General features: G+C 33.8%; 1 protein-coding gene across 2 annotated transcripts in view; it reads left to right on the top strand.

The window, feature by feature from the left end:
• The window catches only part of LOC150100764 (uncharacterized), a 37,212-nt gene extending 12,269 nt beyond the window's left edge, over positions 1-24,943 (top strand). Inside the window, exons 1-3 of one of the 2 annotated variants that reach the window (XM_090401780.1) lie at positions 11,427-11,749; positions 21,256-21,494; positions 22,711-24,943. In XM_090401780.1, the coding sequence (XP_090257906.1) occupies positions 21,273-21,494; positions 22,711-22,968 (480 nt within the window). In that variant the 5' untranslated portion in view covers positions 11,427-11,749; positions 21,256-21,272 and the 3' untranslated portion in view covers positions 22,969-24,943. Of the gene's footprint in view, positions 1-11,426; positions 11,750-21,255; positions 21,495-22,710 lie in introns of those variants that run through there. The other variant, XM_090401781.1, reaches the window with a different exon arrangement.
• The last annotated feature ends 1,616 nt before the right edge of the window (positions 24,944-26,559 follow it).

Genomic DNA, 26,559 nt, shown 5'->3' on the forward strand with positions numbered 1-26,559 from the left:
CTTACATCAAACAACAAAAAAGTCGTTTACCATCTAAAGACTTCCGTGGCAGAATCGAACACACACACACACATGGTCTGTATGTGGGAAAATGATGTTGAATACGCCATCATTTGTTAATTGCACAGTGTGGTCAGCTCTTTGTCGCTTACAAATATCTCAGAATAATTTTCAGGCATAGCGGATACTTTACTCTCACAATATCCTAAAACAGAGAAGAACAGGAAGTTCACTTTATTACAGAGTCATATTGCGTCTTAGATATAAAATTTCTCTTAGATATAAATCTTCCTTATATTCATCAAAAATGGGTTATTTTTATTGAAAAAAAAATTATATATTTGGTCACATAGTTAGGATTCCTTTGGCTGTAACGTAATTCATCTAAGCAAAGAAAAGAAAAAAAGCTTAAGACTATCATGATATCAAGCATTATGAGGAAACAGAGTTCCCGAACAAAAGAATGTGATTTGTGATAATGGACTGTCCAATAGAAATCGATCAAAATGCAATTTATAGTTTTATTCGCGTAATGAAGTTACTGATGATGAAATTATTCATGAGTAGTGAATATTTCTTCTTTATTACTGATGAATAAGCAGAAGTTGATTAAAGAGAGGCTTTTTTTATTAGGAAAGATAGAATTAAATTTCCTGTTGATAACGCTGCAGAGAACAATTACAAATAAAGTATTTCATGCAGAATAAACTGCTTACGAATGATGAGTTTTATTCTATTTTTATTATTGTTTAGTTCGTGACAATACAGATCTTCATTTATCCTTTGAGGAACAAAAGGCTAAAGTTAGAGGATTTTTAAAATCATTTTATTTAATTAATAACGAAAAATGTGTGGTAAATATTATTACCTAATGAATGTTTTTAAATATATCTTTGCATACTTTCATCTTTATATTTTTGATGAATAAACTGTACTGCTCTTCACTACTTCTTTCTGTGTTCATTGATTTTTCACCAACAATATGTCTCAGCACTGCTGTAGTGCATGCTACATACGCTTTCGTTCGATTTTTATTCTCCTTTTGCACGTTTTGGTATTCTGTTAAAACACAGAGCCAGAGATGAAGACAATCAGATCTAGCGAATTGTTTCGAACCCTCTGTGGTTACAAATACTGTATGGACCTTAACAAAACCAGACCAGAGTGAACTGTAGAATGCATGTAGCAAACATAAAAAAAAAGACGAAATAAAAAAAGCATTGTATATGGGGAATGAAACAACATAATTTCACTCTAGGGTACGTTGAGGTGTGCTTTCGAATACCTAATTTTGATTTCTCTAGTCTCACACATACTAAAAGACGAATCTAGAATAGAATTACCTCCATCTGGGTATCACTTAATATTGAACACATCGGTTTGTACGTTGAATGTGCTTTTTTTTTCTATTTCTCAATAAAAAACAAGTTAATTCAGAGAGGGAAGGACTGATATACACCGTGTCCTGTAATGCATATTGACTGACTCCGAAAAATGCGAAATTAAGGAATCAAATTCAATATGGGGAAATTCGTGAACATATTAGCAGAAACCGATACTCTCGAAAACAGAATGGAAAGCACGCACGAGCAAAAACAACAAGGGCTCATTTCTTTTTTTCTTCTGATATCAGTATTTTTTATCAATATCGATCTACATCAGAACTTGCCAAAAGAAATTTCTTGAAAATTCTGCACACTGCGCAAGATTATTGTCGAAGTGGACAAGAAAGTGTTTGAGTAGGGGGTTATCTTATGGGATATCTCCTTTCAAATATGTTAGCCATTTCATAACGAACAGCCTTTTTGCCAATAAATCGGAACCTAGTTACCGTAGTAACTAGGTTCCGATACAACCGTAGAACAGTAGTTGACCAATACTTATAATCATAAGGAATCTCGGAATAAAAAAAAAATAAATAAATAAAAATTACGTACAGGCACGTGTCAAGTAGCGGAACGACATGTCCTCTCAATCGATGAACGAGCAAGTGGACTTTCTTCTACCCTAGGGATACCGCAACCGTAGTTTCTTTTTGCTTTATCTCAGATGATTTTCTTTCTTTTTTTCCCCTATAGTGATAGACACCCAAGAACTATTTTGTTCCAATACTCTGACCACTAAGTCCATCGCTTCTTTCTTTCTTTAACAAGTATAGTAAATGCATACATACTACATCAACACATTTATTTAGCACATATCTTATTAGTTTCTTTGCCACATTACCTGAATTATACTGTGCAAACATCGCCTTAAACCAACTATTATGTAGTAAAGGGAAAGGTTCAACCTTAATCAAATATAAATCACAGATTTCTGGGCATTAGGTAGGTGTGGGTTAATGCAATAAACAGAGCCGTCTGAAAACAGTGTGCTGAATCCAGTAGGACTGATGCTTCTCTCTCTCTCTCTCTCTCTCTCAAGTTCTCCTGAAGAATTAATGCATCGATATAAATATTACCTAATTAAAATAAACACAGATTTGTCGCTTCCAACAAGGTCTTGTTAAATCACATCAGTTAATTTGGTCCCGATTTAATTGCGCACTACGTTTAACAAACTTGTAGAATGCAACTTTGTCATTTGTAGCAATCAATTGAATTCAAAATATGCATCTCTTAAAGATATTCTTTTTCACTCTTCTTCCAGCTTGATAGCTGCGGTCGGCATTATGGTACGACCAGGCAAACTAGAACTGGCAATTGCTTTTCCGTTCTGTGTATTACACTACGCCAAATGAAAATAAAATCAATTAATTCTCAGTAGGATTTATTTTGTTGATTTTTCAGAAAAAGAAATCGAAAAGTTTTGTTATACATTTTTCTAACGTTTTTAAAGTTTATAAATTTTCTAATAGTTCATTATCTTTTCACGGATATTCGCATTATGTTTTGAAGTTCATTGGAAGCTTTATTAGTTTAAAGATTTCCTTTTTTGCAGTTAATATCTCTAGTGTCGAAATGGACTGATCATGAACTATCTCATTGAAGATTATATGAACATTAGGCCAGTGTATTGTGTCTATTAATTACGTTTATTCTACTGATAAGTTTGCCTAATTTGCAGAAGGAAAATCCCGAGTTTCTGGATGGAATTATCCGTACTGAAAACGTTGAGTTTTACTGTAAAAGAAATTTTACCGTTAATATATCCTATTAAAAAAAAGAGGAAATTATGAGGAAATGAAAGTGTCCCAATAAACTTTTTTCAAGCCATTTGATCTCCAATAAGCTGAGTATTGGTCTCATTTAAGGGAGATGAATTTCATCTCCCACCTAAGGATAATCACGAATCCATGTCCTAGTCCACGGGAGGACTTAAACCTACAGCGTATTGGTTGGAGAGTAGTATGAGTATAGCAATTAGGTTAATTGACTCCACGTTGCATTCCTCCGTTTCATTTGACCAACCTTACAATCCACAAATCACCGCAACGTGAAACCTCTACCACCTTAAATTCGGATCTTGAAACATTCACTAAAGGGGTTTGAATAACCTTGTCAAATTCGATACTAGCTGAACACAGTTCTGCTTTATTTCTCATAAAAAAATAATAATTTTCTTCCAGTCTCACTTAAATGGTCCGTAAGTGGTTAACTAAGGTGATTTCTAGTTGTTCAGTATGAAGAAAGGTAACAACACCTAAATCTCTATTCAAGATTAGATGTATTCTTGGGATAACCTCAAATCTCTCTTGGCACAAATACTGCCTCCTCTGCATCCAAAAAAATAGGTTTCTCTTTGACTTGAGGTGTTATTCTAACCCTATACAAATTACAAATCCGTCCAACCATTGATCTCGCATTTGGGATGGTGCTCCTAAAAGCTCCTTAAAATATTGAATTCTATAAGGAAAAGATCGGTTAGAATGACCGACCCCTCTCTAGCTAACACTCCGCTCACTTTCACTCAGGCGCTCAGTTTCCACTGCTTGAATCTTCTAAGGCCGCTCTTCGTTCAGAATTTTCATTAATAAGTCCTGTACTCTCTGTCAAACGCGCGAGAAGCCATTCACCATGCTGTCATAGTTCAACTCCAAACCCACAGAACAGATTTCTCTTCCTCTTCGTTCATCCCTTCCACTACTGTCCTCTGGAACAATCTCCCTCCATTCGTGTTTCCAAAGAAATACAATCCACAATTGCTGAAGACAAATGTGAACCAATTCCTTATTGCCCATCCATGATACTATACTACAGGTTGACAAATCTCTCGTGTCTTGGTTTCCATTAAAAAAAAAAACGAATAAATAAATAGGCTGCCGAAGAAGCTTTGGCGCTAGTTTAGTATGTCTGTGAATTGCAAACGATCTTTTGGATGATTTCTCGGTTCATTTGGGATAAATAAAGTTTTCAGAGGAAAAATCCTCCATATGAGACGGGCTAACTCATCTTCAGTTGAAGCTCTTATTCATCTCTGTCTAGACATGTTTCGGATCCAAGTCTGTAGACCAAAGCGCAGATAAGCAGGAGCTATGCTATCATATTATGGATCGCAGAAATGTTTCGCTTTTGCGTTAGCTTCTGGGGCAAGCTTATTTTTTCAGTATTGTAGTACCTCATTTGACTATACAGGACTCTTTAAGATGTTTAAAGATAATTTATACTTCTCCGAGATTTAAAAAAAAAAGAAGAAAAAAGTCTTCTTTTTTTTTTTCACGTATATAAATACATGAAGTCATCTTCATGTATTTTAATCATGTTTTTCTCTAATTGCCCCACTGAGCTGTAAGTATATGTACAAGCCTTGTTAAAATAAATTTTAGTTTTTTTTTTTGTCTCTGTAACTTTTTAATGTGCACGATTGTTTTTTGGCTTTCCGATTACTACTTGCATTTGTGAAAAATATAATTGGAACATTATTTAAATTAAGGGGATATTAAATCCCACATTGTTTTAAAACCGAATAAGAAACTCAAAGATTGGAATCAGAGAGTTTCTTGCCGAATATAGTAAACTATAAAAGTATTGGCGAATACTAGCGTGAGCTAAATGCAAGTAGTCCTAGAACGTAGTACAAACTCGGGCAACTCGCAGCAAAGGTGGTAAAGTTCTGATCGCTATTCTTGGTATTTTCCATAATGTAAAAACACACTTCCTAGGAAATGTATGCTGTTATTACATTATGGTGGGAGGTCACTACCCAGACCGGTTTCAGCCTTTATTGAGGCTTCATCAGTGAGTAGCTAGACCAAATTAATAATACCAAAGGGTATAGCGAAAAGAACTTATATACTCTGCTATACGAGTTGTCGAAAAGGTGCAACCCATTAATTGAAACTTTTCCCTGGAAGAAATTATCACTGCCAGGGGAAAATAACAACTGTCATCTGTAACTCAAGAAATCTTTTTGGCTCATAGTAGACTTCCAGATCCCCTAAATCCTCGCACCACTATTGTGTCAGGTGAGCCTATACAGAGTCCAAGAAATGGTTTTAAGAATTGCGTTGGCGATGATTTGTGAAGGGACTGGGAATAAAGGAAACTATCCATGAGCATAGTTTACCACAATACTCTTTACTACTTATTTCATATCTCTCCCAATTTCAACTTATGTTAAAGAACAGTTTCTTTTATTTTATGTGTTATTAATACTTTTATGCTAGCACCAAACTTGGATATTTTATAATGATTGAATCTTCTTTATTTGATTTCGTGTAATAAAGTCTTTTGAAGCTTGAACCTTACATGAACAGTTTATCGTTATTTTATCTTTATTATATGTTTATTTATTTTATGTGTAAGAAAGCTTTTTAAACTTTGACCTAACCAGGTTGTCTCTCAGTAAAGCTGTCACCTATCTGTCCTGTCGCCTAGTTGTCTCTTGTCTAGTTGTCCTATCGCTTGTTCTCTGTCCCATTTGTTACCTCATGGGTTCTATAGTTAACTGATTGTCGTTTTGTTATTTGACGTGTTCCTAATTATTTTATAATTAACTTACAAATAGTGTTCTAAGATCTCTATGTAGTCAGGACGTTTCGCAGAAGTATCTTTGTTCTGCCATTGCATCATGAATAAACGTAGCATTGTATCATTAGTCCCAAGCAACTATTTCAAGAGATTTTGCTTTATAACCCATTCTTTTTTTATACACATGAAGACTCGAAGAAAACATCGTTTCCAGATATCTGCTAACTTTGCATCTCTTACAAGATCTTTCAATACCAGTCAAGTTTAGGAACAATCAAATGAATCACAATTGAAAAAAACAAAGTAAAAAAACACGTACCACAGATTTCTAGAAACAACGAAACAATTTATTGTTTCTAAAACTTCAGCGAGATCTCCGTAGCTCAGTTGGTAGAAATGAACCCTTTGGTTGGAAAGACAAGAGTTCGAATCCCGTCTATAACGTGAAGAAACTTCATGAGGTCTTTCAATCAAATGGTGAGTTAGCCTTTCTCATACAGAAATCAACGGTGTTTCGTTCCTCAAAACAAGCAAACCGATCCCGTGAACACACCGATCTATAAGCATAAAGACTTCCCCTTAGGAAACGCAACAGAGGATCAGAAGACTATACCCGTCTTAAGGGAGGATTGTAGTTGAAGAAGAAGATGAAGAAAATGTCACTTAAAACAAGTCAGAGTACTTCGACTTATCCTCTTATAAATGTTTCTAGAAGCATAAGCATAAACTTTTATACGTGAAAAACACTCTGCTATAACATTGCAAATTTTCTATATTTGATTGTGACTCTCTCTCTCTCTCTCTCTCTCTCTCTCTCTCTCTCTCTCTCTCTCTCTCTCTCTCTGTGATAATTATAAAGGGAAAAAATGAATTTTAACAGCATTTTTCTTTTCGGAAACACATTAGCACGATCAATGAGGATCACCGTAACGGGCAAACAAGTACTGCAATCATAACCCTATCCCATCGTCCGGATTCAATTGAGCTGATCGCTCAACTTAAACTATCGTAATGAACTAATTAGTTCGCAGCTGTTAGCTCAGAAGGCTGAGTCTATTACTGTCTATAATACGGTGACGAATCCTTTTGGACAGACACTCGAATTTCAACTACTTAGAACTCTGTTCAGGAAAACAATTACCGTATCCTCCAACTCCTGTCAAAGGTCTACTACATCAGAGTGTTGCTCCGTTACAAGCCGACACGTCCATCGTTCATCACACCTTGGGCTTCTCAATGAATGAGAATGGGAATATCTCTGCATTTTTTTTTTACAGATGATGGTTGACGCTAAAATATAACCATTTCGGACTTAATTCTATTTCTCCTCCTCGAAAAAAATTATAAGAACAAATGTATATACTGTACGAATTCATTATATCAAATACACTTCGTACAACTGTCTTGGTCTCATGCGATTTCCAAAGACAGTGACGTCATGTAAGTAAGAATCAAACTATGTTTCGAAGTCAAACATCATATGGGCTAACTGAATCATATCAATCAATGGATATGATCTTTGAGTACTGAATAAAATTGAATATAAAGAAATTATATTATTTGTTCTTATTTTTCTTTATCAGTGGACGCCCAAAATTTTTTCTCGCTACTTACGGCTGTAAACCAGTATAATTGTTGTGAGCATCTGGATGAATCAGAACAAAGTCATTTTTCTTAGATGCATCTTTTCTTGAGAACGATTGACACTTACAATAAAAAGTTTATTAGGAAATTTAAGCTGATGTTTTAATTTCCAAACTACAATTTGGAAATTGTAAAGTCAGCATAAATGTCTTCAAAATTTTGTATTGAAAGAAAGAGGAATTGAAGAAGAAGAAAAAAGATTGGTTCGATCTAATCTATTAGAAAATAAAACATTTGTCTCGGAGCTTTGACTACCTTGAAGTAATTCATATCTGGCAATGGCGGAATGTGAGCTCCATATAAACTTATTATGGTTATCTCTGAATTCAAAACCTCTCCCGGTTTTCCAAATTTTTCCGTTGGTTACAAACCGAAAGTTGCGCAAGCTTTCCGGTGTTCGTAAATCCACGTTGATCCAAGATGCGTGGATGAACTTTTGGTCTATAAGATAGTCAGAGCATGCCCTAGCATGTAGATGATACATATAAGAAAAAATCACTGTCGCTATTTGGAAGTCGATCTCATAGCAGTCAAGAATATTACTAACCATTACGGATAATTATTGAGTCAGGATTCACTTTTGAGGCACAAAACTATTAAAAATCATTCAATAGTTTTCAATTCATAGATCATTGTTTTTTGTTTTGTTTTTGGTTTTTGACAATTTCGTCCAAAAATGTTATAAATCTGATGTAACGCTAAGAATTTAGGTAATACAGAAGCCCTTATCTATAAACCAAACATAACTTTTCAAGGCAGTCAGTAGAGTGACTGTCTCACACAGAGCAATGAAAATATTTTTTACATCGATCCCATACACCAATGGTGAAGAACCTATAAACACATCAGTGCTCTGTGTTATGTGCAGATGAGAATTGAGAACGAAAAAATTTATTGACTTTTTTTATTGAAGAAACGATGAAAATCAAGAAGGTTACGGCAGATTTATATCCATTCTTGAATGAACTTGTCAAAAAAAAAAAAAAAAAATCAATGACCTATGAATTGAAAGTCTGTTACTAACAACCAGAGCAGCAGCTCTTGCTGCTCTTGTTTTAACAGGCCCACGTGTAGGAATGATGGTTGTCAGTTCAGTGGAGCAATCATCATTAAAGTACCGGTAGAATAGACATAGTGCTCAAATATTTCATCTGTGAAATAGTGATTGAAGTACTTCGAAAAGGGAGAAATCATTCTGTGACAAGTTGCTATCTTCTGGACAAAACTGAGAAGTTTTAGATTTTAGGAGCACTATCCTCAAACGTGTTAGCGATATTCTAAGCATGGGTTGCTTTGGGATTTGTATAGATAGTAGTATGGTAGGTAAAAATGATATCTAGTTTTGCAGATGTCAGGAAGCGATCCGTCTGGTGATCTATGTATTACTTATGGTAAGAATAGGTGACCTGGGATCCCTTTTGAGAGAGAAAAGGCAAGACTACGTTTTGGTAGCATTGAAGGGTGATCATATTTTCCTCGATCTATTGAAGGATGGTATGCAAATCAATGTTTAAGGCACTGGAAGCTTGGGATGTCTGAGCACTATATGGTTTGGCAAATGAGTAGGATGAATGGAGCGTAGTATCATCAACAAAGCTGTGAACTGAATTAGTGAAAATTTAGAGTAGGTCATTTATGCGCGGAGAAAGGGAGAAGGCGATAGAACAGCTCTCTGATGTACTCCTGCACTAATAGCGAAGCATAAAGACTGGGAGTAGTCCACCATGATACAATGAACGACCAGAGGGAAAGCTGGCTATCCAATTACAGTGGGTGGCGTCGATCAAAAGCTCTGGAATTATTTACAGCGACGCACATGTTCCTCCGAACCTTTCCATTGTCTGTGTCTAGTGGTAGGTGATGTACGCTAAGTCAGCCATGGAATGGCAAAATCCATACTGGTGATCGCTGATTAACTAGTGAGCCTCTAGGTAGAGGAGAAGTTGACTATTGATAACTTTCTCCATTAATCTGGAGAGGATTGAAGTGATAAGGATTGTTCGATAGTTTTACGGTTGACTGGATATATGATTGATTCCACTGGGTGAGAGGTTGAGATCGGTGCCAGCTAAGTAGGAATGAATGAAGGATTCGGAGATGCCATTCACTAGGCTAATCAGAGTTTATTTTTCAGTCTATTGACATAACTATCATACTTGGTTTTGTTCCAAATAAACCAGAAAAGTAGAATATGAAACTGTTTTTCATTAACGTGTCACTACAGATTTAAAAATATATATACTTTTATATCGTTCTATAAAAAATATTATTATTCGTCTTTATTTCCTCTTTTAAGTGAATTTATTAATTTCTCTCCAAAATAGAAAATTACCCCACATGGATAGGCCTAAAGAAGAGAGTGAGGAATTCTATGAAAACTTACAAACTGTTTTGGACAGCCTACCAATGAGAAACATGCTTTACATCTTAGGGGACTTCAATGCAAAAGTGGGAAAGAGTATGAGAGTTAGGCCGGAGTGTGGCATATTTGGTCTAGGTGAACGCAATACCCGAGGTGAAGGACTGTTGGAATTTGCCCAAGCTAACAGATTAATTATTACCAATACTTGCTCCCAGAAACGCCCACGACGGATCTATACTTAAATATCTAACATTGATGGGTCAAAGCACCAGATTGATTACATCCTGGTTCTCCAGGGGTGGAAGACAAGCATCTCTGATGTGCACACTTGTCCTGGAGCAGATTGTGGTACAGACCATCAGCTAGTAAGAGCCTAAGTAAGACTGAGACTCCAAAATTTTTTTCTTCCAAGTCAGGCACATTCCACTAGATTGGATGTTAGATAATTCCTAGTGGATTCACAGACGAAATATCAACTCGGTTGGATGATTTTCTGTAGACAAAAGCATCTCTGATGTGCACACTTGTCCTGGAGCAGATTGTGGTACAGACCATCAGCTAGTAAGAGCCTAAGTAAGACTGAGACTCCAAAAACTTCCAAGTCAGGCACATTCCACTAGATTGGATGTTAGATAATTCCTAGTGGATTCACAGACGAAATATCAACTCGGTTGGATGATTTTCTGTAGACAAATGAGGAGAACTCACCAGAAATGCTTTGGGAAGGAATCAAGGTGATAATACAAGATACAGCCAAGACGTATCTCGGCCCAATATGAAGACCAAGAGACCCATGGATATCAGATTCAACATGGGAACTAATCAAAAGAAGGCGGTTGGAAAAACAAAGCGACACAGGGACTGAAGAATATAAAAGATTACATAGAGAAACTTTTGTCTTCTCACGTCTCTAAAACTTTTATTTAGATTATTTTATTGCTTTTAATTCATTATTTGATGTTTTAAGCTTTTTCATCTGTTTGTATCAGTTGTATCCGATTATTATTATTATTTTCTAAGAAGCGAACTGTGTAGTTTAAGAAGATATTCAAGCGATATCGAACTACAATTAGAATGATAATAATCTAAAGGCAGGTGTACGTGGTGCCATCTAGTATCAAGTTTGTGTTTGAAACCTAAGCTAAGTTCATATTACATCTGACAATAATATCTTCAGATTACTGAAATGATAGCTATATTGTTATATTTATATGTTTATTATATTAAGTTGCAACTAAAAAAAGTCCTACAAAGGCACTATTAAAAAAATCAATCCCAAATCTAATTCAATTTTATTCTATCTAATTTTAACCGTAAATATCAATGAATTTGTTATACTCTTAGTTTATCGAAAAATTTTACATCACTTTTATTCGTAATATTTGATAAACACTAACGGCCTGAGCTATATGGATAGAATAAACAACTACTTTTTTTAAAAAAAAAGAAAAAAAAAGAAAAAGAAAATTTGGATATAAAGTAGTTGTTTGCAATCGGTGGATCGCGGAAAGATTTCAAATAGATGCTCATTCTATCTCCCCGTACACTAGTATAATGCAATATTTTATTAACTGTAAGTAAATGTTGTTAAGTAACTGAAACGTAAAAACAAAATAATAATAAAAAAAAATACTTCGGTTCAGAACTTCAAGCACACAACTACAACTTGCGAATGCGAAGTAGCATTTCCAATTTGCTTCAATTAAAAACAAGCACAGAAATAGACTCAACTTGGAAGATAATCAACACGCACTTTCCTCAACAATTCTCAGCATCGAGCAATTAGCCTCAAGAAAAAAAAAAAAAAAAAAAAAAAACTCAGCTTTCCTACTGGGTGAGTAGTAAGAAATAATATTATTTTGACATGAAAACGGAAATAAATTTCGAGTTAGCTTCGTATTCTTAAATAAGTAAACAAATAAAATACTCTAAAAACTTGATTTTGCAAGTTCTTAGACTTCCCAGTAATTCCGTGAATGTCAAGAGAGGACTAAATATAAATATAAAAACTTTAGTTTATTATATGAAATCTGCATGCAGTTATGCTGTCTAAATAACTGTTTCGTTTACATTATTTTGAAAGAGAATTTAGTTGTTTATTATTATTATTATGATGATTATCCTGGTGTATATACTAAGAGTGAAAAGTGGGTCACGATAATAGTCTCTCTCTCTCTCTCTCAGTCTCTCTGCTATCAAGGAAATTAGTTGTCATCTCGCTAACAAAGAGAGACAAAACTTTACGGAAGTAAATAATTGGGTAATTTTAGCATCTCCTTCTCAAGTGTCACGAGCGGATATACCAAGCGAACGCTTTAATAATAAAAACCTTCCTAAAAGTCCTAAAAAAAGTTTCCACAGTATTTTTTTTTTTGTATTTCTCGCAATCTCCTCAGCACGAAAAGGTTATTAAAACATCCCGAAATCTTCTCATTATTTACTGTCATTCTTTCAGGGTTAGAATAGAATTCATCTTGCTAAAACGGTCGTAAAACTCATACGAAACATTTACCTGAGTTGCTGAAGACGATTTATCATATAGTTCATCTCAATGTAATTCTTTAAGAACGCCCTACCGTGTCATTAATATTAACTAAAACTTCCATAGTTTGCTTGGGAAGTTTAAGTCAATTTATTCTTATCCCTAATTCCATTCCCATAGTTTTGAGCAACAAGTTCCTATTTTTGCTTGTCATGCTAGCTTGCAGTTTCTTCACAACATTTTAATTAGTGTTTCTGTCTTGACACAAACTTTGAATAATGTTGCTTACTTCCCTGCTTGCTACTCTTTGAGAACCATGCATCACTTATTAAACGAAAAGAATTTGAGCCATAAAATATGTTGCATACTATAAATAATTTACCTAACATAGTCTATAGGTAATATTTGTTAATAAAAGACTAATCATTAACATTCTTGTCAATATTTACTAATGTGTTAATCGTATCAGTATTAATTTTTTTAAAGGATGTCCATGCAGAATAAATTTTTCATCTAAAACATTTTTTCTGGAAAAATGAAAGTTTTTAATGTGTCTACCATGAACTTTTATATTCATAAAAAAACCCTTTCTAAAAAAAATAGAAGAGATAGCCTATTTCATAGGCTAGTCCTCCTATTCTATAAACTAGACATTTGTTTTATTCGCAAGAGAATAATAGATAGCCTATATAATAGGCTACATCGCATAGCAAACTTTATAAAGCCAGCTATCGCGAAGGAATAGCCTGTTTTACAGACGACGAATGTTACTAACGTCGTTCTTTTTTTCAGAGGGAATTTATGTTAGATACAATAACAATGAATTTTTAGAATCTATAACCTGTTAATATTAACCCTTTTAGCAACGTATGCATTTAAGTATTTTATGCTGATAACATAGCACACAACCAAAATTACAAACTCAAAATCATCGCCTTGCATGGGAGGATTTCAAATGACTGCCCGTTTCAAGTTTTACTCGTTTATTTAATGCCAGGAGTCAAAATATATTTCGTGACAATCTTGTAGTCTTTCACTGTTCATAGAATGCATTATACAGTAAATAACTGTTCATTGTCTAAATGATTTGTTCAGTGAGAGCCTCTGTAGCTCAGTCGGTGAGTTCTAATTACTGTTATAAACTATTGATAATTTGTTCGGGCTTGCTAATTGAAACATGCGAATATTATGAATATGAAAATAACTTTTTTATAATATGAGCTAGTACATATAAATTTAATCTCAATAAAATGGTATACCACACTCGCTAATTCGGGGAAAAATTGAAACTCGCAAGTAAAATTTCTGACCCATTTGGCAGAGGATGATAAGTGATTTTTTTTTTTTTTTTTTTTTTTGAAATCATTAACTGATTAACACAGAACTTTTTTACCATTTATATTATGAAAAATAGAAATAAATTGTAGCCTTACTTAGAAACCCATTTCCACATTACAGACAATATTCATTGTAATCAGGGTCGGAGTTTTTTTGGGGGCGGCAAAGTTGGCATAAACTATACGAAAAATAAGGGAGAAGGGGTGGCAAAATATGCTACTGCAGGGGGCGACTATACGAAAAAATAAGCTACTGCACTGGGTGGCAAAATTCTTAGGGGCGGCCCTGATTGTAATCATAAGTATACCAAATAATTATACTTCAATTGTATGTAATGAAAAATATTTAATGAACTACTTTTAGTTGTATATGGGTAATACGTAATTACTGTTAGTCCGTGCATTCCAGGTTCTGCTATGTAGGTGTAGTGTCTAGAAATATTTCTATGGATGTCGTTCGTATTATTCTTCTAAATCTATTAGAATAGGCGAAGCAACAGTAGATGTATTTATAGTCATTAAATATTAGCTTCATCAATCGTTCATAATAATAATATCCTTTCTTTGAAATGATCTTAACACTTCTTGTGGTGGTCGTGTGACCCAATGAGTCCAATGTTCATCGAGAGGTCACTCCACTCTACACAAATCATTGTCTCTAATATTTAATCCTCCGCCTACACAGGACACTGATCACTAACAACACACAACGCCACCAATGAGATCTCGACGAGAACTGGTTTTCTATTTCAGCCTTTATTTAAAAAACCCGCATGCCACTTATATTAAATCTCCACTGAGACATCTGTTTGTACTACGCTAACAGATAAATAAATGAATATTGTAACAGCATTATTAAATAAAATAGTGCAACAAGTCCCCCCCCCTCCCTCTTTGTCCTTCCTATTACATAAAGGAATGATTAGTATAGTTTGCTAATTCAAATGACTTCTAATATTTATTATGCTGTCAGGCATGTATTGTATATGAGCTAAAAAGTATATCTGACATCGTTAAAAGTACAAACTTTCGAAGATCCCAAAATAATATAAATAAAATATATTTTTAATACATTATTATTTGTTTCCCTTGCGCCATCTATAAATAGATATCAAAAGTTCGCCTTTCGAATTATTATGGTCTATTATAATACGTGACATTCCACGAAATACGTCAGTGCACACTATAATTGGTTTTGGTTTGCTGTGACCGATGTCTATCACGCAGAAACATGTGTACATATTCCATTTGAGTCAGATCAGACAGTTTCCTTTTTAGTTTCTGTTAAAAAAGGTTATTTTAAAGATTCTAAAGAAATATATTTCTGGGTTAGAAATGAGTAAATGTTGAGCTATTACATTAAAAGGATAATCTAAAGCAAATTTATTGAAAGAGTTCAGGTACTGTGTAAGTGGTAATCCAATTAAATGAGATTTGTTGTATTTATTTACGATGCATTATTCTAGTATTCATTTTATAATAATAATAAATAAAATGACTAGGAAATTTAATCTTTATTTATGTATTCATTCGTGTAACCATTTGTGCATTCATTTATACTTGGCGAAAAGATTATAATCACAGTGCTAAAGGGTATCTTTGAAGCTATCGGAGAGATTTTTTGAAGCCACTGTAGTAATTAGTTGACAATTTTTTCATCATTTAAGTTGTAACGCATGAAATAATTTTCTGTGTGTCTCATCTACTTATGATTTCTATATAAACAGTCCACATGGTATTCTTAAGGTCTGCTTAGGTAGAGATAGTTCGCTGATTCACTGGAAGTGCATATTAAATAATTTATATAGTAACTTCTTACGAAATTGGTTGTGGAGAGTTGCATTTGTTATTTGCATTCACACAACTCTCTCTCTCTCTCTCTCTACACTGCAGCTGAAAGATAACTAAGAGAACTGTAATATTGACTTTTTCTAAAAAAAAAAAAAAAAAAAAGACAAATCCTCTCTACCACTCATGTATCATTTGCCTCCTTTCTATTGTATATCCAAAAAGAAAATCCTTTTTCTCTGTAATATATTCTTATCATATGTAAATAGTCTCTTGTAGCCTATCTTCCAATGTATATTTTATGAAGTTAAATAAATAAATTTTAAAAAAAAAAATCTCTGTGGTTATCCAATTTCTGTTTTTGTGTTGCTGTTGTTCCGTATATAGTTTTGCCATGGCAAATTATTTCTTTAAAAATTTCCCACCCTCCATTAAAACTGATGTACAAATATCAACCATCAGATTAAGTGTGAAGGGTGGCAATATATCTTTAATTTGGAGAAGGTTCGTTGCGATAGGTCTTAATTTCTTTTTGAAGGTAGTTAATATGACTACTCCACTTCATATCGTGATCTACGTGAAGGCCAATATATTTTACTATTGTGATTTGTGTTATTGCGGTGCACGAGAATTTTTCTCCTATATTGCTGCAATGCATTTCGTTGCAATTATTGATTTTCAATGGTTTTTTAATAATCACAATAATGTGTCTTTTCCGTGTTGAAAAAGATGTGTGTGTGTGTGTGTGTGTGTGTGTGTGTGTGTGGCAAACTTTGTTCTAGTTTCTTGTTATGTGCATGGTGTATTGAAGCCTGATTTGATATTGGTTAATAATAATTGTTAGAATAATAATGCCAAGTTATGCTAGCGTAACGCAGGGCATCTTATCATAATCCTTCAGTTATTGATATTTTTAATGACTGTAAAGGAGTGCTTGTTTGAAGTTGTATATGGTCTATTATTATTGTTACTTGCACTTCCATTGAGTTCCGTACTCATCACCCGGAGGCCATTCAACACATCATTCTGCACTATAGTAATCTACGGCATGTTACTACTCCATTTTATTCCACGTTATACTATTTCGTGTGGACATTTCACATATTGTTGTTGTTGTTTTTGGCATTACGGGCAAAGCAACGAAGGCCATGAGGCCATCTAACTGCGTATGCTCTTCTGTCTTATTTGTCTGTTTTGTGCGATTATAAAAAACCTAAGTTTCCGAGAGGAAAAATCTGTCACTTCTACAATATACAGGACTGGCTAATTTACTTTTAGTTCAAAAGTTCTCATAAAAATTCTTCCTATCCTCGACAGGATTCAAATTTTGGTCTCTCCAACCAAAAGGAAACAATTGGTCCAAAAGGAACGTTGAAACGATTATCGTGTCCTAGACGATATTCGAATCAACGTTCTTTCCATCTAAGTGATGTTGTCATTACTGATCAGTTATGCTTTGCTGTTGCGAATTGTTATTGTGATTAGCAGTTTCACAGGAACCTCAATTTATACATTGTATACGCTGCTCAGAAAGGAATAACAATAGTAAGAAGGAAGAGGAATAGTAAACATATGTCCAGAAAATTCTAATATACCATAAGAACCAAATAAATAGTGCATGACTGAATACTGCGATCATGCAACAAAAATAAAAAAAACACTCAATAAAAATCAAAGATAAAATTATAAGATACATTTTTATTTTTTCATTTAAAAAAAAAAAAAAAAGAAATTTTGTTCGTTTCATTTATTTTAATTTCTGTCGTGTTTTTTTTTTCTGAGTTAAGTTTCTATTTTCAGTAATGATTCAAGTAATATTAATATAATTTCCCCGTTTAGATGCAAGTATCCTTTGAAATTAGTAGGTCCAAATTCAGTTTGATTTAATCTCTCTCTCTCTCTCTTTCTCTCTCTCTCTCTCTCTCTCTCTCTTTAGATTCTTATATAATCATGAGTGAAATTAGACAGAACAAGTTAATCTGGTCATTCATGATAATCTTACTTATATAAATGTGGTACGTCAGTACGTCTCGGCGATGATTTATGCATTTTTTTTTTTTTTTTACTGGTCCCGCTGCCAAATGTGCATGCAAGCATTAATACAGACGTGATTGTTATTGAAGTCAAGATTTTGACCTTGACCATTAATCGTCTCGCTGACTTTCGTCTGTTGAACATGGTCGTTCCTAAACGCAACAAAGAATTGCTGCCTAGTGATTCAGTTTCTGTGACATGAGGGTGTGACAGCTGCAGAAATTCATTTAAGAATCGCAATACTATGCAGAGACGGAGTGCAGTGTGAGTTCTATAGACTCATATGTTGGACTAACGTGGATGCGTGGATTTATTTTTTCACAACAGGAGGTAGTTATGGTTCAATTGGCAAACTGACGATAAATTATTCGTGATTCTCTTTGAAGGGAACATCATTTTATTCAATTATGGCCATGTGAAGAATGTGCGCTTGCGTGATTTGTCCTTGGCACCTTGTTTTTCACTCTTGCAAAAGCTTATCATCGTAATTATATTCAAAATAATAGCTTATCTCTTTGTTGAGAAACGATGTGTGATCTATTTATTATGTTGTAAATTTTAAACATAGAACAATAAAAAAAATGATAGAATAGAAAAATGATAGAAAAATTATAGACCGCCTCCGTAGCGCAATTGGAAGAACGACGGTACGTTGCACCCTCCGATTGGAACAGACCTAAGTTCGATTCTCGTCGCGACGGGAGGAATCTTTATCTGGACGATTCTCAATCGAAGGTGAGTTAGCCGATCTCATACTGACGTAGCAGGGCTTTTTCTCCCGGAAACTCGGGTTTTTCATCCCGCATACAGACAAAAAAAAAAAAAAAAAAAAAAACCGAAATTACAAATAATCACCAATAGATAATTACATTTACAAGTACGTATATTTATAGGGGGGTGTGACCAATTTATGTGCCACTGTCCGTCCGTCGGATGCCTCTTTATCAGGAAGGCTTTGGCTTATCTAACCTATGGCCTGAAGGCACTGTGAGTCGATTACTATCTATGGCAGGGATCGGCAACCTTTTCAGACTCGCGGACCACATTCAACTTTTAATTTTAATAATCGGGCCGCAAGCGTTTAATTAAGAGATAATAGTGAGTGAAAATATACTTAAGTTATCAATTTTAAAAAACACAGAAATATTTAAAGTACCAGACATGAAACAAGCATGAAAATGAAACTCAATGAAAAATTATTATCACATAAAAACAAAGTAATATAGTTTGTACATCACGATATGTGAGTCTCCTTACTTAATGTGACTTTTGTGATTGTTTTCCCTTGGCCAAATTATCTCGATCCACTTTATAACTTGAGGTGCAAATTCGAATCGAAGCATGCAAAGTTCATCAGTCAGGTCGAGAAGAAAATTTATGTTTTCTAAAACTCATGGCAGAAAATGCTTATTCCCAAATGCATGTGCTTCCAAATGCGACTATCATCTTCTTTGCGAAACTGATTAATCCTTCATTTTTTTTGGTAAGCATCGATAAAATTTTTGGATATTTTCTAACGAAAATGCGTTCTTTAATGTTTCATTGTGCTGCAATTCCAAAACTTCCCTCTGTAGTAGTGGGTTGGTATGTCATTAATGTCGACATTAAAAGTGTTCAAAAAGAATCGCATTTCGATGTTATGTTTATGAAAATCAACAAATCTTGTTGAAACTTCCGTTAGTAAATCTTCAATAATACCAACAAAAGTTTCCTTTTGTTTGTATGACCAAGTTGCACAGGTGATATCCCGAAGTATAGGTATAAAATTATTTTTAATTTATTATTCATGTTATAAAATGTATTATTTAAATAATTCAACATACAGGCCACATGTCATGTAAGTATGGTCAACCTTTTATGGGCCGCCAAAAATGTACGTTTGGGCCGTAGGTTGCCGACCCCTGGTCTATGGCATTAATGCATTATACCTTTCCCAACTTCTGTAAGTGGGATGTCCATAAAAAATAAACGAGATATAACTCTTTTTAAAGCTTCTTCTTTTTTACCTCCTTTTGAGGGTATCTTTCTCCACTGTAAATATATCCTGAATAAATATTGGCATGCGTTAAACAAAAATCAGGGATGTTGACTATAGTTCATGAAAAAAGTTTGCCATCATCGGATTCTGTACACTAATAATAATAATAATAATAATAATAATAATAATAATAATAATAATAATAATAATAATAATAATAATAATAATATAACTGTGATGCAACACTGTGCCTGCTTGGTAACAACGAATATAATTTGATATTCTTCTTCATCTTGAAATATTCAAATATTCTGAAGTTACTAATGGTTTCTGGCATGTTATTAAACATTAAAAATTATCTGTCAAAATTTTGCTTTGTTTCCAAGAAATACCTGCTCATCATGTCGCTTTCTGCTTTACTCTACTTCATCAACTAATGTGCGATTAGAAAGAGTTGGACTGGTTGGAATTACGGTCGCTGAGATTAAGACTGTGAGTCCGGTCTTTTTAACAGATTAAAAGTGCGTGTGTTCTCTACCAGTTTCACTGAATGAAAAACCTGACTTTCCAGGAGGAAAAAATCCCTCTATCTCCGCTTGACTTCGACTAAGACATCCTCAGCTGAAAGCCCTTATAGCGGTTCCTTTTCCTAGATGGGATTTGAACACGTCTTTCCAACCGAAAGGAAATGTCGCAAGGTTCTTGCAAGAACTTTTTTTTTCTTTTTTCAATAATCATTGTTATCATTTTTTGAAGTACCCAAAAGAGACATACTGGTTACTGTGATAGTCTTAACACAATTGAAGACTTTACGGCAAGAAAGGGGGGGGGAGCTCCAATTTTATCAACCCTTTTTCCTCGTAGATGGATGAATTTTCAAAATTTGAAGCTGTTCCCTTTTTGTGCCAAATTGCACAAAAATACGTTAATCTAACGTAAATAATTAAAATAAGAAATAAACTGTTGTTACAAAACTATTATTACTACATGGGAATATATTAGACAATATCAAACAACACAATTTTGTGAAAATTACAAAGAAATATTTATAAGAAATTATGAATATTAGTCTCAAAGTTGTAAGGTGCAAGTTCTATGCCTCCTTCTTACGCCAATCTATTTAACGATTTTTTTACACCCAAATACTCTGTTTTTAAGAAAATTGAATTACAACCTGTAACTCAATTTTCGACCAAAAACGGAGCTGCCTCATTTTTGCAGCAATGCCTTCAATTAAGGTTTCGCAGCCAACTTGAGTCACTTAAGAAAGATAGATAAAATAAATTATGCCAATGCTACTACACAAAAAAGCGCGGTTTCTGAACCATACTCATCTTCTTGGGATGCACTCTGTTAGTATATATATATATATATATATATATCAATTTTGTTACTCTTTTTTTCTCTCTCTCCTCTGAATAGCCATCGTATCATTACTATTATAAACAAGAAAGGACTTTAACCCGAATTTTAAGAGAAACAAAGAGAGAAAACTCCTTCTTACTTTGTTTATTAAAGTTCGAAGATCTACTGTAAATATAAACAAGAATAGTATTCATGGTTAATGTTGAACATATTCCAGATTAATCATTGCAATATTTCGCTTTCAGAATGATTTTTGGATTTCCATAGGAAAAATTGTTAACGTCTGTTTTTAGGTGCAAAGTACAATCCCTACAACTTATATATTACAGTATTACGTTTTTTCTGATTTCTTTTAGAAGAGAAATAACACCTGATGGAAGAGCAAAGTCAGGTAAAAAGTGAACCACCGCCGAAGTCCAGTGATATTCTAAAACCTTGCCAGGAAGTGGAAGAGCTGTTAGCCATGATCAGAAAGACGAAAAATTGGATTGATGACATAAGGAATCTTTTACAAAACAGCGCAAAACAAACAAAAATTGAAAGCAAATTAGCTCAAGATAAAAATTCACTAGTAATAAAATGCAGCGAAGAAAAGGTCAGTATTTTTATGTACATAATCTATGTTATGATATCTGACGATAATATATGATAATGCTATTCTGTTATCATAAAGAATGGATCTTCTTCCTCTTAACCTTTTATTTTTGGTCGACCATTCAATAATTTCGTATTTTATTCTTTTTGAGTCAATTTTATTAGTCTGTTCATTCCATTCTGATCTCTGATCTTTTTAATTCATTCTTTTTGTTGGCTGTAACTGACATTATTTGACATGTAATTGATATATATATAATTGCTTGGTATCTTTAACATAACATATACCCAAGGTAAAAAACTTTCTACATATATATGGTAAGGTTTTGAAGCGGCTAAGTCAAGTGAAAGAACAACGACTGGGTCCTCACATCGTTGTTCGACAGTTCATGGCTTTCAAAAACACGACAGTCATTTATTTCCCCATCCTCCTATTCGCCTGGCCTCACCCCCTACGCCTCTTTCCTGTTCCTCAAGATTAAATTATGGCTGAAAAGGTTGTTTTGATGCGAATTCAGGAGGAGATATCCAGGCAGAATCGCAGAAGGTGCTCAATGCAGTCACACTTGAGAACTTCCAGGGATCCATGGAACCATGGGAAAAAATTCCTAGGATCGCTGTGTGCATGGCTAAGGGGGGACTGCTTCGATTGAGACGATGGAAAGTACGAGTTAAGGTAAATAATTCCCCAATATTGTTGTTTATGTTATTTTGGTAGTTATTTTCTTTCTTATTCATGATATTCTTCATATTGTTATCATATAAATGTTCATGCATTTTGGGGAGGGCTAACAGTGTTCTTGTTTTGTTTTTATCTTCAGTATATCAAAACGTCCATTTTGTATGTTCCGGTTTACTTTTGTCATAATGTTTCATTATGTTTGTTTAATGCTTCTTTTAAACATTTTCATCATTCTGATATCGTATTCGCTCTTGAAGAGATTCCAACCAAATTTAGTCTTGTTAAAAATGAAATATTTATATATATTATAATTTATTATAATTATTGTAATACACTAAGAATTGTAATTCGCTAGTGCGACTTAATATTAATTTATTAACATTTACTTATCTTCCCATCATCTACATTTTATGCAGGGACTTAACTCGAACGCGTATATTCTTGGAGTTATAATCAACTCTCTTAAGTCTAGCAAATTTCATTCGATTATAATTAATAAATATCCATTTACAAATTTTTATGTAATATCTTTCAGGAGGAATATGAGAACATGTTAAGGAAAAAGTCGGTACACAGATATGAGGAAATACAAACTTTGAATAACCAAGATCAAGTACTGCAAAACAAGAAAAATATATCTGATATATACCTGCACGTTCCTTCTTGCGAGCTGAGTAAAGTGTACTACATGATAAAGCATTTAAAGGAACAGGTCAAAGAGCTCAACTCGTATGTACAGTATGATATAACAATATTAACTGCGCAGCAAAACAAATCAAATTCATTGGAATGATTCAACAACTGAATAAAAAAGGAATGTCTTGATTCGATAATATTAGTAGTTATTTAAATGTTTTCCAAGATTATTTAATGTAAGAGTAACATGGAAAAAATCAAACCGGTAATAATTAATATACATTTGTGCATCATAAGGATATAAAAAATTAAGGGATGTATGCTGCTTATTCTGAATACACTCACGATATTAAATATTGTAAATATTTAGCTATTATACCATACAATAAGCATTGCCTTTTATTAATTCCAAAGTCTTGAAAGAATTATATGTATGAATGAACGTGGTCTCTATGCAAAAAAGAAACATGAAAATAAATAAACAAATAAGTAATAAGCATAATGGAATTGACTATACTGTAGTTTAACTGTCTCAAATCCATTTTGCTTAATCTTTATGCCTTGATATTTTGTGTTTTCCAAGATCTTTCTCCCCCTCCCTCCCTTCCTCCCGCCTTTTAGAAGAGGATTGATTCATTTATTCATTTGGTTTTGTATGGTACCTGTTATCAATCTCATCCTAATACTCTCTTTTCGTGTAAGCAAAGTGCATGTTCAGAAGCACTAGCCGGTTAGTTCTAGGACGTAATCAAAAACATAATCTGTTGTCGTTCATTTTTAACGACTAAAACAAATCCATAATAAATCCATTAAGAAAGCTTTGAGGCATACGTGATAAATTGTAAATTCATGCATGCAAATTGAAAACTCGTTTCCCATTAATATTAGGGATTAAATAAAATAAAGGCACTTATAGTTTTCTATTTAAGTGCCTACAGATTTTATTTTCTGGAAAATTCTGTTGCAGGACGCTTGCCAGAGAATGAGCAGGAACGAACGACATATTTACTGAAGAAATGAATGTGATGAGTTCAAAGTTGAATTGAGAATGGATGTTGGCTAATTTCTACTCAAATTTTCACCCGGTTTGAGGCATAATTATATGAGAAAAAAATCAGAAAACTACCTTTTTTTGATAAGCGTTATTGAGTTGCAAATTTATAAAGTTACAGAAGAAACAATGAAGGATTCTGCTTATTGAAAGGTTTAGCCACCATCGGTAACGTCAATTGGACGTTATTGATAACTTATATTACAGCCTCCGTAGCTGTCGGTATAGACCAGACATGTTACACACGAGGCCCGAGGGCCGCATGAGGCCCGTTGACAAGTAATGTCCGGCCTTCTAAACTTTGTAACCGATATGGTTATTTCACTTTTGACAACACCGATTTAAATAAACATATTTAAAAAATTAACATTTCCACTTAAGATTATTTTATACGCCAAACTACTTTGCAATTTCTAAAGGAAATAATCTTCTATTTGTCATTTCAAAAAATCTTGTTACACTTACACCACTCTGCATAAATATCGAATTTTACCAAATTTTAACGAGCAAGTCTACGTACGCTGCTACATCCGCTGACCACAGCAATCGGAGGCTAGCCGTTAGCAATTTTCAAGTCGTAAGAAAGGGTAGTGTTTTCTTTATAATTAATAAAGAATTTATATAAATTATGTCGAAACATTCAACAGTATTAGTAAAAAACGATTAATTGAAAAAGAACACTGTAGTTTTCAAGAAAAATGGGAGTTACAATTTTTTGTATTAAGTGAAGAAAAAAAAAATATCCCTGATATGTAGAAACTCTATTGCAGATTGCAAAGAATATAATGTTAAAACGCATTACGATACATCATGAAGAAAACTATGACAAATATGTTGCGAAACTTCGTGAAGATAAATTGTTATCAGAATTAAAGTTGACACTTCAAAATCAACAAAGTGTGTTTACCAAACCTATTGAAGATAATAGAGCTGCGGTAAAAACCAGTTATTTGTTATCACATTTAATCAAGTTTCTTCAAAAAATGATATGTATAATTTTATTTAAATATGTAAACTTTATATTTTATATGTATTTTTGAAACATGGTTGTATTTTGTACTTATATAATGTTAATATTAAAAAATCAGTTTCCTCTTTATTTCGAGATTTTTTTCTGTTGCGGCCTGCAGCTTAATTTGGCCCTTGGAGGTAAACGAGTTTGATATGCCTGGTATAGACGAAGCCCTTTTGTCGGAAAGACCTGAGTTCGAACCGGCCCCGTGAACACACGCATCTGCAGACATAGGGCACACTGGGAGGCCTAGGTTACTACCTTATCCTCGAAGCGGTCGCGGTTTCGAATTGTAATAGGCCATGCCTAATACAAACGTACTGGCCACTAAGGCCTGTACGTTTTTATTTTAACAGTATTGCAGCACCAAAACGAAACAGTATATTATAAATGGATGTTTATTAACTAGCTTAAAATTCACTGGATTTTAGACTAGTATCCTCAGTGGAAAACAGTAGGTTATACTGTATTTACACTTGACAGTGCTGCGGGTAAACTGTAACATTCTATTGCTCATTGTTGGCATATTAAGTATGGCATGCTATGCCCCACCAAGTGGCACTTATTAGGTATTTGTTGTACAGCTGGATAAGTTGGTGCTGCTGTACAAACCTAAACGTATCGATGGTGTCAATGAGGAAATGTCTGCTTTATAGAGAACTAGAATCACTCTCAACAAACTTGCTGCCATTCAAAGTAGCACATCGTAAAAATGCAGGATGTATATTACCGACCTCCCACACACATGCACTGGATTAGGAAATGATCGCATTGAATGCGAAAGGAAGTGGTCTGGCAAAACCGATAAAGCACTCTACAAGGTATGCCAGATTCCGTTGTTGACGATCCTGGTATTTTGTATGCAACTGTTCATGATCTTATCCTCAAATCATTACATGAAGATAGATGATGATGACAGATTGGTGGAGACCTGATTACATTCTGCTACAAAGGCATAAAAAGCCGTAGAAAAAAATGGACACATATCTTATCGTCTCGTCTCAAAAATAATTTAATTTTCTACTTTTGTTTGAGTATATTGAGATGTTTGAAACAGTATGTCAGATTTAATTCATTACACATATCGTAAAAAGAATATTTACGATATGTGTGATGTGTGTTACGTCAACGAAGGTTATCTTAGTTTAGAAATGATAATTCATTAATATGACAAGAAAATTAGATGAGAAGATAAATAAATAAAAGCGATCTATCTTGAAAGTGGATCTGAATGATTCTTATCCGTTTTAGATCTAAGGAGAGTGATCGTAAAACATGAAAGATTAAAAAAAAAAAAAAAAAAGAGGAAGATATCAAGATCTAAAAAGGCAACCAAAGTCAAATCCAATATTAATGAGATAAATACGTTTAGTAATATCTGAAAATTAACTGATTTGAACGAGTGTTTTTTTTTTCGTAAAAAAAATATTTAAGAAGAAAGAACAGAACTCGAAATAGCAATATACAATTGTCATATTAATGGATTTATTGTTCAACTCAAAACATCCCCCCCCCACACACACACACACGCGCACGCGCGCGCGCGTAAACGTTTTTTTTTTTTTCTTATATAGTCCAAAGGAAAGCTTCGCAGGGATGCTTTATTAGATTCTAGGTTTGCTGTTTAACTGAACTGAATAACATTTTTCTGTTTTATAATGGTAGATGCAGGTTTTGGTGGAATG

Source organism: Typopeltis vanoorti, chromosome 12, assembly GCF_054136105.1.
Source record: "Typopeltis vanoorti isolate ZY-2024b chromosome 12, IOZ_Tvanoo_1.0, whole genome shotgun sequence".
NCBI classification, from domain to species: Eukaryota; Metazoa; Arthropoda; class Arachnida; order Uropygi; family Thelyphonidae; genus Typopeltis; species Typopeltis vanoorti.